Source organism: Taeniopygia guttata, chromosome 2, assembly GCF_048771995.1.
Source record: "Taeniopygia guttata chromosome 2, bTaeGut7.mat, whole genome shotgun sequence".
NCBI lineage: Eukaryota > Metazoa > Chordata > Aves > Passeriformes > Estrildidae > Taeniopygia > Taeniopygia guttata.
In genome coordinates, this window is record NC_133026.1 from 146,522,124 (window position 1) to 146,538,008 (window position 15,885).

General features: G+C 41.6%; 1 protein-coding gene across 1 annotated transcript in view; it reads right to left on the minus strand.

Annotated features, from left to right (window-relative positions):
* COL22A1 (collagen type XXII alpha 1 chain) overlaps window positions 1-15,885 on the minus strand; it is a 192,740-nt gene that overhangs the window by 123,331 nt on the left and 53,524 nt on the right. The window contains exons 4-9 of the mRNA XM_072925037.1: window positions 15,204-15,315; window positions 8,273-8,396; window positions 5,525-5,800; window positions 4,392-4,472; window positions 3,679-3,792; window positions 3,184-3,228 (exon numbers count right to left, since the gene is read on the minus strand). Of these exons, the coding sequence (XP_072781138.1) occupies window positions 3,184-3,228; window positions 3,679-3,792; window positions 4,392-4,472; window positions 5,525-5,800; window positions 8,273-8,396; window positions 15,204-15,315 (752 nt within the window). The remainder of the gene's footprint in view (window positions 1-3,183; window positions 3,229-3,678; window positions 3,793-4,391; window positions 4,473-5,524; window positions 5,801-8,272; window positions 8,397-15,203; window positions 15,316-15,885) is intronic.

The window sequence follows — 15,885 nt, forward strand, 5'->3', positions numbered from 1 at the left end:
CCCGTAAATCATTTTCACACACTGCTCTGCACTCTCAAAACTAGAGGAAGGAGACCAGTGGAGGATTTATCCACTACTTGGACTAGTTTAAGGCTATTTGCTGTATTGCCACCAGTTCCTTCAATTCCTCTAGCACTGGGAGCTGCTGGGGAGCAGAGGGCTCTGCCCACACACACTGCCTGGCTCTTTCCTGATGCTCACCCAAAATGTACAAACCAGAAACGTGCTGTGCTGAGCACCCCATATCTCACTTACAAATGCAATGTGCTCACCTATTTGTGCACTGGGACTTCAGTACAGACTTAACATCAAGCAGAAAAAGTCTCAGACCTGGAGCAGGACCCTCCAGTACCACAGCATCAATAAGTCTGATGACCCCTGCTCTCCCCACATCTCCCCACATGGACCACAGCGGGATTTAATTCTGTGTCTCTATCGAATTTATCCTGATCTATGCCCCCTCAAAAAAAATGTGCTTAGCAGCACCAGGAACTGAAAACATTTGCCAGGATCATCCTTTCTTTTCCCCAGGTGAAAAAATGCTTTTGAAAGCACAGGAAATATGAAAGTTTCTTTCTTTAACCTTTCTGTTTTGTTGTTCCCTGAAAGAAAGAAAACTCACAGAGCAAGTAGCATATATACAAAAATTATGTCATGGTCAATTAAGAAGGCTGTGGTAAAATTCACAGATTGTTTAGGTGACCATCTCTTTTAAGTCACTGAAAGTATAAAGCCTTTCTAATTTGGAGGAAAAGATACATCCTGCTAGAGCTTGTCTAATATACTGGACTTCACAAACTTCACAATGGCAGATAAGACTTGTTATTTCTTTGTGGACAAAAACACATCTCACAGGGCAAGGATTTTGTCTACACTTGGACCAACAGCAGTGCTGGGAGAAGAAGACTGTTGATCATCAGCCCAGTGCCCCAACCAGCCATCCTGGCTGCCTGCAAACAACACAGCCTGCAGAGAGACTGTGGAAGGAAAATAAATCAGGCTGGGCTGTCATTAGCATCTAAAATTTATCAATAGGACCCAGCCTCAGACATATTAGCCAGTTCTGCCACAGCTATTTCCTGCCTAGCTGTTTCCCAATACGATCCTTTACCATATCTCATTTCAAAACACATCAACTGTGTCTCCATGCATTACCCTCACTTTGGCAGCATGGGTCATTGAGGCAGAGGTGTTCATCTCCCAGAAATTTTTTCCACTTTTCTGATAACTGCAAGCTCTCCTGTTTCTCCCTGCCTTTGAAAGCTGAGAGAAGATCAGAATCACATTATCTTCATCTTTCTTTAATAAATACCAGGTGGCAATGTTGGCAAGCTGCAAGTAAGAATTGAATTCCTTGCCAAGGGCAGGATTTTAGCCTGGGTAGCTCAGTAATGTTGCAGGGAGAGGAGAGGAGAGCTAAAATTCATTCTTGAACATAGAGCAAGGACTGTGACAAGCTGGTCCTCAGCAATACCAATGTAAAAACTGCTCTCAAGAGTGGTATAGGTTATTGAATCACATCTTTGCAAGCTGGAAGAAAAAACCTACTACTCACCTTATTTAGCAGATATAGAAGCTTAATCATCTGTCTCAAATCAGCACATTTATACTAAATTGTTGTCAGATCCCATATTTAAATGGCCTCATTCCCATGTCCTTGAGACTGTGACACAGTCCTGCCTTATCTGTGTACAAGTCTCAAACCAGTACAGCCAGGGAAAAGTCACTCATGTCTGCAGGAGTGGGGCAGTCCTTTTGGGGTCTGTCCCAGAAAACCTGCTGATGCTGTGCTTGTAGAACCACTCTGTCTTCCACCAGTGTGTCCTGCACCCCAGTACTGACCCGAGTGGCACTCAGAGACACCCTCACCAGCACACAGACCTTGGCAAAGCTGGGGAAGACAGCGGGATCCTCCTGCAGGGCCCTTTTATCATTATCACCATTGTCTTTTCTGCAACCTCCTCACAACAGTCATGGCTTTGCCATTCCTTAAAATAGCCCATCACTATTTAAGCTGTCATGGATTCAAATAGAAAGCTCCTATTTATATATACATGGAGGCATAAGGAATCTTTGTCTGCACAGGCACATTTGAGCAGTAATGAGCCCATGTTCTTTCATCCCAGCCTCCAAAGGCATATTCTTATCTCCAAAACTTCTTTCTGCAGACAGCAGCCCAAGCTTTGCCAAAAGACAGCACATCTCTGAAGATGTTTGACCCTCCAAAACCCAGAGATTATTCCTTTCCCCACCCACAGTCTTTCATAATAAATGAGTGACTTTTGTGGGGTGCAACTCAGTTATTCACCAAACAGGTATAAATTCGGTGACTCAGTTTGAAGAAGTGATTCAGATGGAAATAGTTTTGAATATAACTTTTCCCCCAGACATCTTTTCACAGGCAGTAAAACTGGGAACCACCAACACCACCAACTTTCACCTCTCCAGCCATGTTGTGACTCTCTGTTTTCTTCCTGTACAAGTGCTCCCTCTAAGTGTATTGCCTCACAGCTCTATCTGTAACGAGGCACAGAAGGAAAATGTGTTTATGCTGAATGCACACACATGTATATCAAAAATCTTCCAGAACAGGCAGGATAATATAAAGGCTGCACTTTGAAACTTGAAGCAGACATCACAATCACCCTTCTACCCTTTTATCTAGGAAGAAGAGTACTGAGGGAAATGGCCTATATTTAACACCATGACTCAGACAGTCTTGCTAAGGATTACAGATTGAGACTGATCCTTTATCCCTAGTCTCAAGAAACTTTCTGAAGTGTGACTGGAAGGCTGCTACCTAAACTATGCACATGCATTACTGCTGAGAAAGGCACAGCATAGCAGCAGCACCTGTTTCCAGGTGACCTCCCATGGAAGCTGTGCATGACCTAGTGAATGTAACTTGCAAAAATGCCAGTTTAGAAGCTGCAAGAAAGGATTTTGCAACACATTTACTCTAAGAATGAGGTAAAGCAGCAAAAGAGAAGCCTAAATGCAAGCGTAAAAAAGATAAAGATCACCAAAAACCTCAGCAGTCCCAGGCTCATCCAAAACGGTTTGAACTTAATCACATACTAAATTGACTCTAATTTTTCAAAATCTTCAAATCCTCAATTTAGTCTGAAATTGTTTCACTGTTGCTGTTTTTATTAACCAAATGAACTAATGCATATTACTGACCTTTTGACCTTTGGGACCTTCAAAGCCAAGTGGACCTCTCTCCCCCTAAGACAAAAAAGACATGATTAATCAAACTGATCTTCTCATTTTAGATTCAAGCAAGGGGCCTGATCTTAAGAGGACAGGAGGAAAACAAAAACATTTTCAGGTTCAAGCAGAGAAGATAATAAAGCTGACATGCCCTCAGGAGCAATGACAACGAAGCTGGTTTCTCAGAAGTCCCAGTCAGAGACAGAGAAAGCAAGCACATTGCTTTCAAAAGCCAAGATATTTTTTTTTCAATGTGGCCACATTTACCTTCATAATCTGTTTTATTTTATTTGAAGAATGATACACATAACTGAGCTGGATAAGAATAATCACTTTGTTTTCAATGTTATTATCAGGACTACCAGTATGACCAGAATCACTGAATTAGGTAAAGAGAAAACACCAGGAGAAACCTCCTTTACCTCTATAGACATCCCAATGAAACACACTCATCTCAACACTCACCTTTTGTCCAGGAGGACAGGAGCAGTTGAAAATCTTGAGGTGTCCAACCTGCTCACTGCCAACAGTGGGCCTCACTTCCAGGGGAGGTGCTTCCGTCAGGACCGTGACCTGGCACTGCACCCAAACAACCAAGGTCAGGACAAAGCCTTTGATGCTGGAAAGCTTCCCCTTCCACCCAGTTTAGACAAATCCTGTGTGTAACACACAGCCAAATGTGTCATCACGAGGAATGAAATCCCACAAAAGCCATTCATCCAAGCAATAGGGGAAAATGTGGCAAAATGAACAATAAACCTCTTTAACCAAGACTGAAGAGAGAAGAGTGAAAGGAGGGTAGAAGTTTCAGTGAGAGTTGGGCACAAGAAAATAAGCTGCAACTGGCACTCTTTTTAGCTGTTTTCAAATAAAACCAGTGGGAAACATGTTGAATATTTCATGCTGCATTTCTGTTGTTCTATCATCACTTCAGGGTTTTGTTTCCCCTGACAGTTTGACAAGGAAAGAGGAACTTGGGAACTTCAAATTCCTCATACTCATCCCTCTGTAGTGGTCCTCCTCTGGTGCTGCTACACTGCCAATTACACAGTGAGATTTCAATCACCTTTATTAAACAAAATTATAATCCCACACTGCCACATATTCCCTGATTTATGTAATAGATTTCAGCGAAGAGTGTTCATGTGAAAATGAATAAATGACAAAAAGCAGCTTACTGGTCCAGAGGGAATGTCACAGCAGGTCTCCAGCTCGGCGTGCCGGGAATCACAGTAAATCACCATTCTCTGAAGATCAAACTGGGAGACAAAGGGAGGCAGCAGTCTCATGCACAGTGAATTATTAAAGACGCCGTTTCCTTTTGCTTGGACACAAACAGTGCAGGCAAACACAAACAAAAACCAGATGGTGCTAACTTCAGAGCAGTTCTATGGATCCTGTAGTCAATCTCTATCTCTCCCTATCAATAATAGACCAATACCTCAGCATGCTACAAGAGCCGAGATAATACAACCCTGAAAATGCCTATTCAAATTCTGGTGCAGGTTTTCATGCAAATCCCCATGTTCTGGCCAAACTTCTGTCTGAGAAGACATATCCTGGCCATGTCTATCCTTCCTAGAATTTCAGCTAGACACAAAGTCTCTTTTCCTCCTGTTGTGCCTTGCATCTTCTGACCATTTATTCCTGTGTGAGAAATATTATGAACACATTTGATATGCACATCCCATCCGTTTTTCACAGCCAAGAAAGATTATACAAGTCTGAAATACCAAACTATCACACATAAATTATACCAGGGTAACACTGCTGCTGGACAATCAGCCTGTGTGTGTGGACTTTGGTTCATTTGTACTAAGGGTCATTTAATATCTGAGGAATGGAGAATATAATTTGTACTAAGGGTCATTTAATATCTGAGGAATGGAGAATATATCACAACTCTCTTGAGTTAACAAGCTTCCTTTTTTTCCTCCATCTCTTTCTATCTCCTGTGGAAACATTCATAACGCCAAGATCAGATGAAGACTTCTCTGTGTAGTTCAGTACCTAGGTTTAATGATATTTATGTACGATTTTGTCTCTGCTTCTAACTGTAGCACATGCTGTGACTAGACAGAAAGATGAAATAGATTTCTCATTTTTAATCCCTGTTTTGGACATACAGTTTCACATAAAAATACAGCAAGTCCTGTACATCACAAGGTGCCAATCTGTCCTAGCTCTGTAACACTGGTAACATTTCAGCGATGCTGACTCAGGAAAAGGGTCAATTACAACATAACCCCACTCACTCACAGACTGCAAACCCAAACCTTTACCCAGCTCTAATCAGCACGGCAGTACTTACCTCAATGGGGACACTGTCATACAAGCGTTTGCCAATCACAGTCTTTCCTTGAATGTCAATGTTTTCCCTCTCTTCAATGGGCAGCACTTGCACCAGCTTGCAGTCGATGTAGAGCGAGACAGCCTTGGACTGGATGCTGAGGGCGATTTTGTGCCAGCTGCGGTCGAACAGGTCGCTGACCCGCGCGCTGCGGAACACCACCCTGACGGCGTCCCTGGTGAGCCCCACGGCGTTGTACTCCAGAGCCTTGTTCTCCCCGTCCAGCCGGATCGACACCTGCAGGCAAACAGAAGGGGTCTGGCTGAGGAGCAAAGCCTTCTCCTGCTTCCTGACTGCTTTCCATCATCACCCACTGTCCTAGGTTACAATATTGGGGTGTATTCCATTGCCACCTCGAGCTGCAATCCCTTTTTTTCCTTATCTCCTGACCCAGAGATAAGTCCCTCCAGGAGGACCTGTTCTTTTAGCCACATGACTGATAAGATCGCAGCATTCTGTTGTCAGGTGCTCCACCCAGAGGGAGGAGCCAAACGATGCCATCAAGGATATAAGCGGGGTGGTGCAGACAGTAAGCAGATCCCCTCTTCCAAGAGGAACAGCTGAGACCTTCTCTGCACTGGACCTCCAGAGGGAAGCTACATCCGTCTACAGGACCACTGCTTGGACAGAACCATATCTGCTACCACCGCCCTAGCCAGTGTCAGGTTGTATCTCTAACTCTGTCAGTGGTTCTTCTTTGTACTATTGTATGTATTTGGTTCTGTGTTCCCTTTTTCCTAATAAATTTGTATTTCTGACTTAGAGCCTCTCACTAGTTTTGCTTTTCAAACCAGGACACCCACACCCCAAAGCCAGGGATGGCACCGGCTGTGGTGAGAAAGCAAAGAGCAGAGGATGGAATTTTATGGGAGATATGGAAAGGGAGCCTACACTTGTGCTGATAAATAAGATGGGGCTCCACAGGCTTTGGGGCAGACCCACAACCAGCTAAAGCCTCCTCCTATGAGCACAATCCTTGGCACGGTTTCAGCACAGGCCACCGTGCTGCCACGGCTGGTTGGTAGCGCAGGTCATGGGCACCTCCCCAAAGGCACCTCCCCAAATCTGAACCTGGTTGGGATCCCTCTACCCCATGTACTCCTCCACTGTTTCCACTTCCTCCACTGCAGGCTCTTCAGCCCCATCACATGTCCTCAGCTGTCCCATGGGATATGGAAAAATACCTCACATGAAACCAGTCTGCTGAGCTGTGGCACTGCCCACTCTTTATTTCAGGTGCTTTGAACAGAAAACTACACCCCATCCTCTGTACTGCAAGCTACAAAACAGGCAAAAATAGGTTTTTGAAGACATGCAACTTTGAGTTAATTTACAGATCAGCATCTTCTTTTACCAAAATCAGGCAGTTACCAGCAAGCAGCTGGGAATGGAGCAGGCAGAGCCAAGCTGCAGAGCAGGGAGGAGTTTGGGCCACCTTGGCACCGAGCTGTGAGTGATGTGAGGAGCCCAGGGCAGGCTGACTCCACATCTGACCCAGCTTCTCTGTGCAGCTGAGCACTGTGCTGGCTGTGAATGCCAGTTTGGATCAATGCTGTCTCAGGAGCATCTGTGAGCTGTGCAGGTCTGCAAGGGAGCAGCCAAACCATGACCAGCTCCACATGAAATGAGGCTCATGGGGCTCTAAGGCACTTCTGGCACCATAAGGCACTTTTGAAATTATTACTGGAAATATTGAGTGTTTTTCTCTCTTCATAACTAAGCAGTTCAAGTTTTCAACTTCCTGCAAGAAATACTGAGTGATAGACAAATTCTCACTCTGCAGCAACTAGGAATGCATGTGGCACAGTAAATCACATTGCATTTAACAAAGCTGCAGCTGATAATAGCTTTCATATAAACCTTCTACCACTGTCTCAAACCCAGTTATCCAGTTCTTCTAACCTATTCTTCACTGAGAGTTCCCAAAATCCTTTTAAATACCAGTCCCAAAGCAGCAATACTGAATTACACAGCTAGATGAGCCCATGCTGACAGCCCACTTTAGAGTCCTGGGTAATGCCATCACCACTATTTTTGGTGATAAGAATAAAAATGTACAGCCCCTCCAAATCACTCCCTCCTGAAGCACCCTCAAAAACCTAAACTCTACCAAGCTGCTAAGAACATGTTGTGTAGGGACAGACAGTTCTTTGCTACATGCTTATAGTATTTTTTTCTGAGAACCTGAGAGTACTTGAGAAAAAGTCATTAGATCAAATTGTGCAGCAGCCAGGACTCAGGGTTTTGGAACTATAACAGATGTCACACCCACACCCAGAGCAGGAACCCATAATGCATTTACAAGTCACCTAGAAGGCTGTGCAAAACCTGTCATAACTCACTGCTCTGTACTACATCCATGTGACAACCTTTTTCCAAAAAGGCAAAATATTTTCCCGAAGCAGAACTATCTGAACAAAACAACTGAAAACTCAACAGTAGTTTCAAAAGCAAGGATGGTATTTTTTTGTCCCCCTTTCCAACTAACACATTCATTGCATCCTAATAAGAACCAAGGTATATATATATAAACATTTATTTGGGGTTTGAATTAAAAGTAAAGTATTTGCAGCAAAATCCACTGAAAAAGTAACAGGATTTTTACCAGTTCACAAGAAAAAGGAGTGGGAGGTTAAGGCAAGAAAACTGGCTCATGGCAAAAAAACCCCAAAAACGGCTGTTCCTGCTGGCTGTAAAAGAGCCTCTTACCTGTGGTATGCCATACTTGTCAATAATCTGCCAGATATACCAGTCTTCCTTCCTGGAAGCCTTCCGGAATTTGAAGGTAGTTACAAAGGCATATTCATCAGGCAGGCCTTGTGGAAATACATCCCTGGTACAGAGAGGGGAAAGAGAGCAATGTGTCAGGCTTAGCAGTGAAGAGCAAAACTTCTAAACCTCTCTCCATGTCCCAGCAATGCTTTCTAAAAATATCATTATAGTTCCTAAAAAATCTGCTTTATTTGGAAGCCTGAAGAGAGATGAACATGAGCTTGTGCCCTCTAGGTTCTGTCTTTATGGAGCCCTTTCATCATTCCAATAGTGAACCTCTCAAACTGGCTAAAATATAATGGAAATCTGCAATTGAGTATCCATCATGTTAAAAAGGTTGTTTTTCACTTCATGCTTCTGTTCATGAAACCTGTAAATAATTCTGTTCTGTTCTAGATGCATTGGACCCTGTGACTTCTGGGAATGGCCAGGAACACCCAAAACCCTCTAAATGTCCCAATTATAGCAACAAATATTATAATGTCTGCCCCAAAACAGGCACTACAGCTCATGTTTTTCCAAGAAGATGTTCCTTAGCTGGCAGCCCCGGATAACAGAAGGTTCTCAAATCAAACATTGCAAACATATCAGGCAGAGATTTACTCAGTGTGACACCACAACCCCTGCACGTAAGCAAACACATGAAGTAACCAAAAATCTGTTTTTCTCTACTCCATCATAAAACCTGTCATAGCATGGGAATGCAGGGTAGCACAGAAGGGATAACTAATCCAGTATCATAATTTTTTTTGTTACTAGCCATTGTTGGATGCCTAAGAATGAGAATGATCAGAAAAAAAACCCATCTCTCTCCTACCCCAGATCTTTGGAATCCAGATATCTAATTGAGAGACAAATGCAATTTCTATATCAATAGCTTTTTATGGATTTATCTCATATAGACTTCTGCATCCTCTGCTTGAACTTATGTTGAACTCAGGTAAACTTATGACATTCACATCACTTGACAAGGAATCACCCAGTGCTGCCCATTGCACAGTAAGCCTCCTCCTCTTTGTTCAGGACCTAACGCAGTTTTTATCAGGGAAAACCCAATGAACCTATTCTTTTTCTGTCTTTTATGCCATCCATGAATTTTTCGAACTTTGCATCTAGTGCCTCTAAGCCATCTCTTTTCCCACCTGAAGAGTCACAGTTAACATTGTTCTTCATGCCCAAGCCAACCTGCTCCTATGATCATTCCCAAATAAAGCCTTCATAAGTATCATGTCTTTGCTTCAGGACATCTGAGCAGTCAGGCATAAGCACTCTATACAAAACAAAACTTAATGGCAGCAATTGATGAAGAACAAACTATGAAACGTGGTCCTAATGAATAGTTAGCATAATCTATCACTATGCAAAAACTGGCACAGTCCAAGGCACATAAAACTAGAAGCCTTTAATTGTATTAAAAGCAAAAAGTCCTCTAAATTTCCAGAATACGGTTTTGCAGTTGCAGCAAAGGTTGAGATCCAGTCTTTCCTAATGCCAAAATATTTGATCATATTTTAATCTGTGCTTTGAATCTCCTATCTTTTCAGCCAAGTTATGAATTAAGAAGACTCTGGTTTCATCCACTAATGTGGCTTTTGCTGTATAAAGTGCCCCTGCAGGATATGCACCATTATAGAGCTGGTTTTCCATCTGGGGAGACAGAGACTCTCTCTAAATTCTTCCAACAAAAAAGAAAACTGAACCAGGCTCCCACTAGCTCCCTTAAGAAATCCTTCCTTTAGGAGGGCACAAGGCTGTCTCACTTTTTGGTACTAGAGTTTTTAACCAGGGAGGTCTCAGTTGCCTGGAATTTAGCAAATCTACAAGAAGGGCTAGAAGAAGCACCTGGAAGTGAACAGATGTAGGATCTGGAAGGAAGGTTGCCTTAAACTAGATATTAGGAAAAGATTCCTTACTGTAAATGTGGTCAAGCGTTGGAACAGTCTACCCAGAGAAGAGGAGGATTCACCATCCTTGGAAATATTCATAGAAAAGTGTGGATGTGGCACTTGGGGGCATGGTTTAGTGGTGAACATGGAAGTGTAGCACAACAGTTGGACTCAGTGATCTTATAGGGCTTTTCCAGACTTAACAATTTTATGGTTCTGGACAGCTGTGAGCTGGGAACAGGAGTATCATTATGCAAGCTTAATTTCAAAAAGGGTTTTCAGATGTTTAAAATACCCACAGAAATAACTGGGAGTTAGCTACCTAAACATCCCAGTGAGTCTGGCCACACCTCATCACACAAGGCTGACAAACAGCCCATCAGATAGATTTAAACTGACAGAAAACCATAATGACCCATTACCTGCCATCCTCAACTCATTTTTAAAGCTGCCAAGGAACCAGTTGCAAGTTCCCAACACAGAAAGTTTTAATGCCAAAAGCAAATCTGAAGGCACTCTCATTGCTTTGAAGATGTGATAAAAGCTGTTTCTGAAGTCATTGGTCCCTGTATCTTTTACAGAGCTGCATTGCTACATAAATAACAAAAACTTTGCTTAGCAGTTTTAACTTATTTTTTCACTTAAAAATTATCTACATCTAGAAGTTCAGCTTTACTTGGGGATCCAAGAGCAGGAGTTGCTGTCCCCAGAAATGTTTTATGTTCTTCTTTCACACAAGGCTGAATTGAACTGATGATCGATATTGTGGAACTTAGCTGGATGCCTGGTACCTACAGGGAGCATTCTGCCAGCTCCTTGGTCTATAATTTTGACAACAGGATAGATTGCAAAAATGGCCCTTATAAAACTCCAAGACAAAAGAATCCCCCAGTGCTGCAGGTTAGTCTAAGAGTCAATTTATTCAACTACAAGGTCAGGTGAATCACAACTTTTACAAGAAAAAAAAAAAAATTAGTAAGAAGGAAGAAAACTCTTTTAACCATTGCTGGTTTTCAATATATAGCAACCTTCTCACATGCTTTAATTTGCAATAAGAGCTTTCATCTGTGAAAATAAGCATGAGATCCTACATCTATAATAACATTATGAAAAAAATTATATTATCAGTTCTCATTTCAGACACTGAATGCAATAACATTTAATAGAGTTTTTACATTTGGTGAGGTAGAGTGTAGTTAATGTACTTGAGCAATTTGATCAATTTTACAACAGCTAAGCCTGGTAATATCAAATGTAACCCATAATATCTGCAAAACCAAGTTGGAGGAAGCCAGTTCATTTAAACATGCTTCACATCACCAGAGGCTCTTAGAATGACAGTAGGAAAAAATAAAACAAAAAAAAAAAGAAAACAAGAAAAAAGGAAAGGAAAGGGGAATGGAAAATGAAAAGTCCATAGAAGGATATACATCCTTGGCATCTTTTTTACTTCTACTTCAGAAACCTCAGTGATGGAATAGATACATCCTCTCTAGGTAATTTCTTCCTGTCCTTCTCTGTTCTACATGCTGTAAATAAAAGAAGTAATCTGTCCTAAATCTCACTTGCTGTCATTTAATTTCCCCAAAACAACTTTTTTTCCATAAGAAGCCATGTGAACAACTTGTTCTCTGCTTGCTGCAGTCTTTTCTGTGTTTCTCAGCTCTCCCTACAGTCCTTTACTCTCTACAAGACCAAAAAAGTCTTCAGTCATTCCACCTCCATCATGTTTTATCTTCTTTACCTTGTTAGAAATACGAGACACTGAGGGACCTCTTGAGATCATGTAATCTAAAGAAGATTTTTCTTGTGTTTAGATTTCATTGATTGAAATTCTTCCCATTCCGTCTTGTCCTATCAATGAACATGATTAAGAAGATTCTGACTCTGTCTTCTTTGCTTCCTCTCCATCAGATATTTATACATATGGGTAAGATCCTCCCTCACTGAGTCTTCCCCTCTCTAAGCTGAAAAAGATTTTTCTCTCTGCTCTTCTTAATATCAAATATTTGTTTGGGAAAAGTAAGAAAAAGGAAGTTTTCAGCAGGTTGCACATTCAGTGTGGGAGTTCTTGCTAGCTTTTTGTACAATTTCTTCTCTTGGAAGGGGAAAAATGATGAGAACAGGGCAGGAAGGAACTCGTGGAGAAACCTAAGGCAGGTGACTGAAGTCAAAGCTGACATCAGGAGACACAGAAAAACACACCAAGGTTATCATGCCCTAAACAACCCAAGACTCTGTATTGGTACAGCACTGTGCCAATATAAAGAGCAAATAGATCATGAACAGAAGCTTGGCCAAGCATCAGGTAATGCTGTGAGGTGGTAGCCAAGATCATGGTCAAGTCAGGCAGAACCAGACCAGGCAAGAGAAAGCTGAGGATGGACATGGCCAGCAGGAAGACCTTGGAGTCACAACTAGGAAATACAGAAAAAAAAGTAATCTTGGCATTAGGCAAGACACCAGTAATGAGAAACAAGCCTGAGCATCCAGAACCAGAAGTCTGCAGCAGAGTTTTGGCCAGAAGATACACTGAGGAGCCATGAACAAGCAGTAGGACAGCCCCAGTTACACGAGGAGTGGGAAAAACCACCAGCCAGATTCTGGGGCCAGTCCTCAGACAGCTACAGAGCTCTGTAAGTCCCTCAGTGATCAGATCCTTGACTGAAGCCAAGCTCTGGCTGCTGGGTTTGTCTGCTCACAGATGATGCCTTACCACAAAGAAGAGGAAAGTTCATAGTTGTAGGTTAGAGATCAGAAGATGAGTAGGCACATTTCCCAGACAGCTAATCTGGCACTTTGTAAAAGTACTATTGCTGGTATAAAACAATACAAATCCTTTAAGCAGATAATAAAGTGAATTACATATATTACTCAGTCAATGATTTTGTATCTAATTATGAAATGCTGCTATCAGTTGCTAAACCTTGCTGGAGGTTATCTGTGAGCCACGACAGATGTTTTTGTTTGGTTTATTATTCCAGTTATCGGTTTTGTGCAGCTTTACAAGATTTCATTTTCTGTGAGCAATGACCCTATATGCAGCATCTCAGAGTCCTGGCATACAAATGCTAAAATGAAACAAATATGCAAACACCTTCCATGGTGTTCTATCCATTTGGATTCATTCCCAAACCATAGGAATGTGAAAGTTACAATAAAAAAGGCTGAAAATGTGGAAGTCCTCCTCAAATTCCATGTTTCAGAATCATTATAAATGAATTTTCTTCATTTCAATCTACAGATTAGGGATGTTTTACTTCTAATTGTCCTGGGTGATAAAATATTCAGCTTATTTTAAGGGCAGCAGCAACAACAAATAAATGGGTGTAATCTGAGCAGATGGAAAGCCGTCATAGCTGGTTGGTCTGGCTTCACTCCCTCAGTCTTTCTGAGAAATCAACAGAAACAGCAACAACAAAGTTCTTCAACCCTTACTTTGAAAAAGGAATTCAAATGGACAACTCTCTGTAATCTGTGCTTTCTCCAGTGGTTAATTAGATTCATCCTTATAAGCACGCCTTTCTTCCCTGCTGGTTTTTGATGTCAAGCAGCCACTGCCTTTCAGCCCATCATGACCCTAATTCAAAGACTCTTTACCAATCTTTGATTTCCCAGAGGTTCCTCCGGAGAATGATCCCTTCAGTTGTTGGATGCTTCTTAATTTTACCTGTCTACACTGCAGTTCTTGGATTTCTCACCATTACATTTGCTTCACAGATCTTCAAACTGTCATTCACTCCATTTCTGCCTACTGAATTATGGAAAATAAGGCTGGACACAGCATCAGTGGTTACTGAGCTGTGTGATATGAAGATTATCAGCCCATACTTGACAGTTCTTGTTTATACTCCAAGAATTGCTCCATGTTTCATAATATCACCCCAAACCCGGAGATCACAGTGAGACAAATGAAATAGGTTTCTCACCATCCAGGTGAAATAGGTTTATGGTTTATTCTCATCCACACTCAGACCAGTTATACATATACCAAACCTAAGATGTCTTTGGCTGCATTGAATCAGATCACTGATCATGACTCTATTTACACTTACACTTTATATAATTTATGGACTCTAGACAAAACAGTTTTCATCTCAGTATATCATATTTTTATTTTTTAATACATGTTAACATGGAGAAAAAGGGGTAGGGAAAAAGAGCACATCAATCCTGTTGGTTCCAGGATGAACAAACAATATTGTGAAATCAAGCAAATGTAATTCATAGGATAATCTCAAAAAGGCAGTGAGCTGAGAAAAAGAGCTAAAAACAGAATAAAAAATAACAGCCCTCATCCATAAGAAAGAAAAGAAGTATTTATGATTTTTTTAAAGCTGAAGTTCAAACCAGCACTGAGAAATTTACTGCAAAAATGTTAATGATGACAATTCAATCTATGGCTCATAGTTACTCAGTGAAATTATGCACTCACTTTTTTCAAGGCTAATGCTAGTAGGGCTCAAGCGACAACCCAAAGAAACATTTGTGATAAACTGTGACACAACTGGCAGCCTTATGTCCTAAAAGACCCTGAGGGCTGACTCCATATTGACACAGGATTAAAAACTGCTCATTCTTCTACAAGGCCAGAATCCATATTTGCTAACTGGTCACAGCATCTACCAGCAAGTGGTCTCTTGTGTTTAACAAATTTCTATCTCAATGGGAGTGAAATATTCAATATTCCCTTCAGAAGCTATTTATGTAACCCTAAGTTCTTCTGTGAATGTGTTGATACTGCTCCTTAGAACCACTGAGCTACACCAAAGACAACTCATATTCTGCCAGGATGGAGCCTGTAGTTACTGCTGAGACTCCTGACCACGTTGTGTATTCTGTGCCAGCTGAACTGAAACAGCTGCTCAAAGCAGAAATTCACCTGTAAGTGCCACTTAACTACTACAAAGTTAACCTAGAGGAACCAAATAATGTAAGGCAGAGGTTCAGATGGAAATAAAGTGAAAACCCGGAGTACTCACTCAGTTTTCTGAACAACAGGAAAGCTTCCAAGCCGTACATAGGCACTCTGAATCCCATCTTCTTTCATTCCAAAAATCTGCTTCACGCTGAACGAATCCATCAGGTCAAATCCTATCCGTTACAGGAATATAAATAAAAGACATTAATCAATCCTGTGCGTTACAGAAATATAAATAAGATACATTCATCAGTGGGGGTTAGTCCCAGTAGTGGGACATGCCTCCAATTGTACTTACATGGATCTCTTAGCCTACAAACAGCACTTCAGAAATGAGTCTTGTTCTTGTTGGGAAAAGCCAAACAAAATTCTGATATAATCTAATCCTCTCAGCCCAAAAATGCAAAACCAAGCTTAAATTCAAGCTGTCACTTCTCTGGCCAACCTGGCCTAGTGTCTTTCCACCCTCATTGTAAAAATGTAATTATTTATCTCCAGTCTAAAGCTACCCTCTTTCAGTTTTAAACTGTTGCCCCTTGTCCTCTCACTATGGGCCTTGATAAAAGGTCTCTTTTTTTCTTGCAAGACACTTTCATATATTGAAAGGACATAAGAAAGTCCCCCTGGAGCCTTTGCTTCTCTAGGCTGAACATCCCCAACTTTCTCCAAATTTCTTCACAGCAGAGGTGTTCCAGCTCTCTCATCTTTTTCATGGACCTCCACTGCTCATCCACTCCAATGGT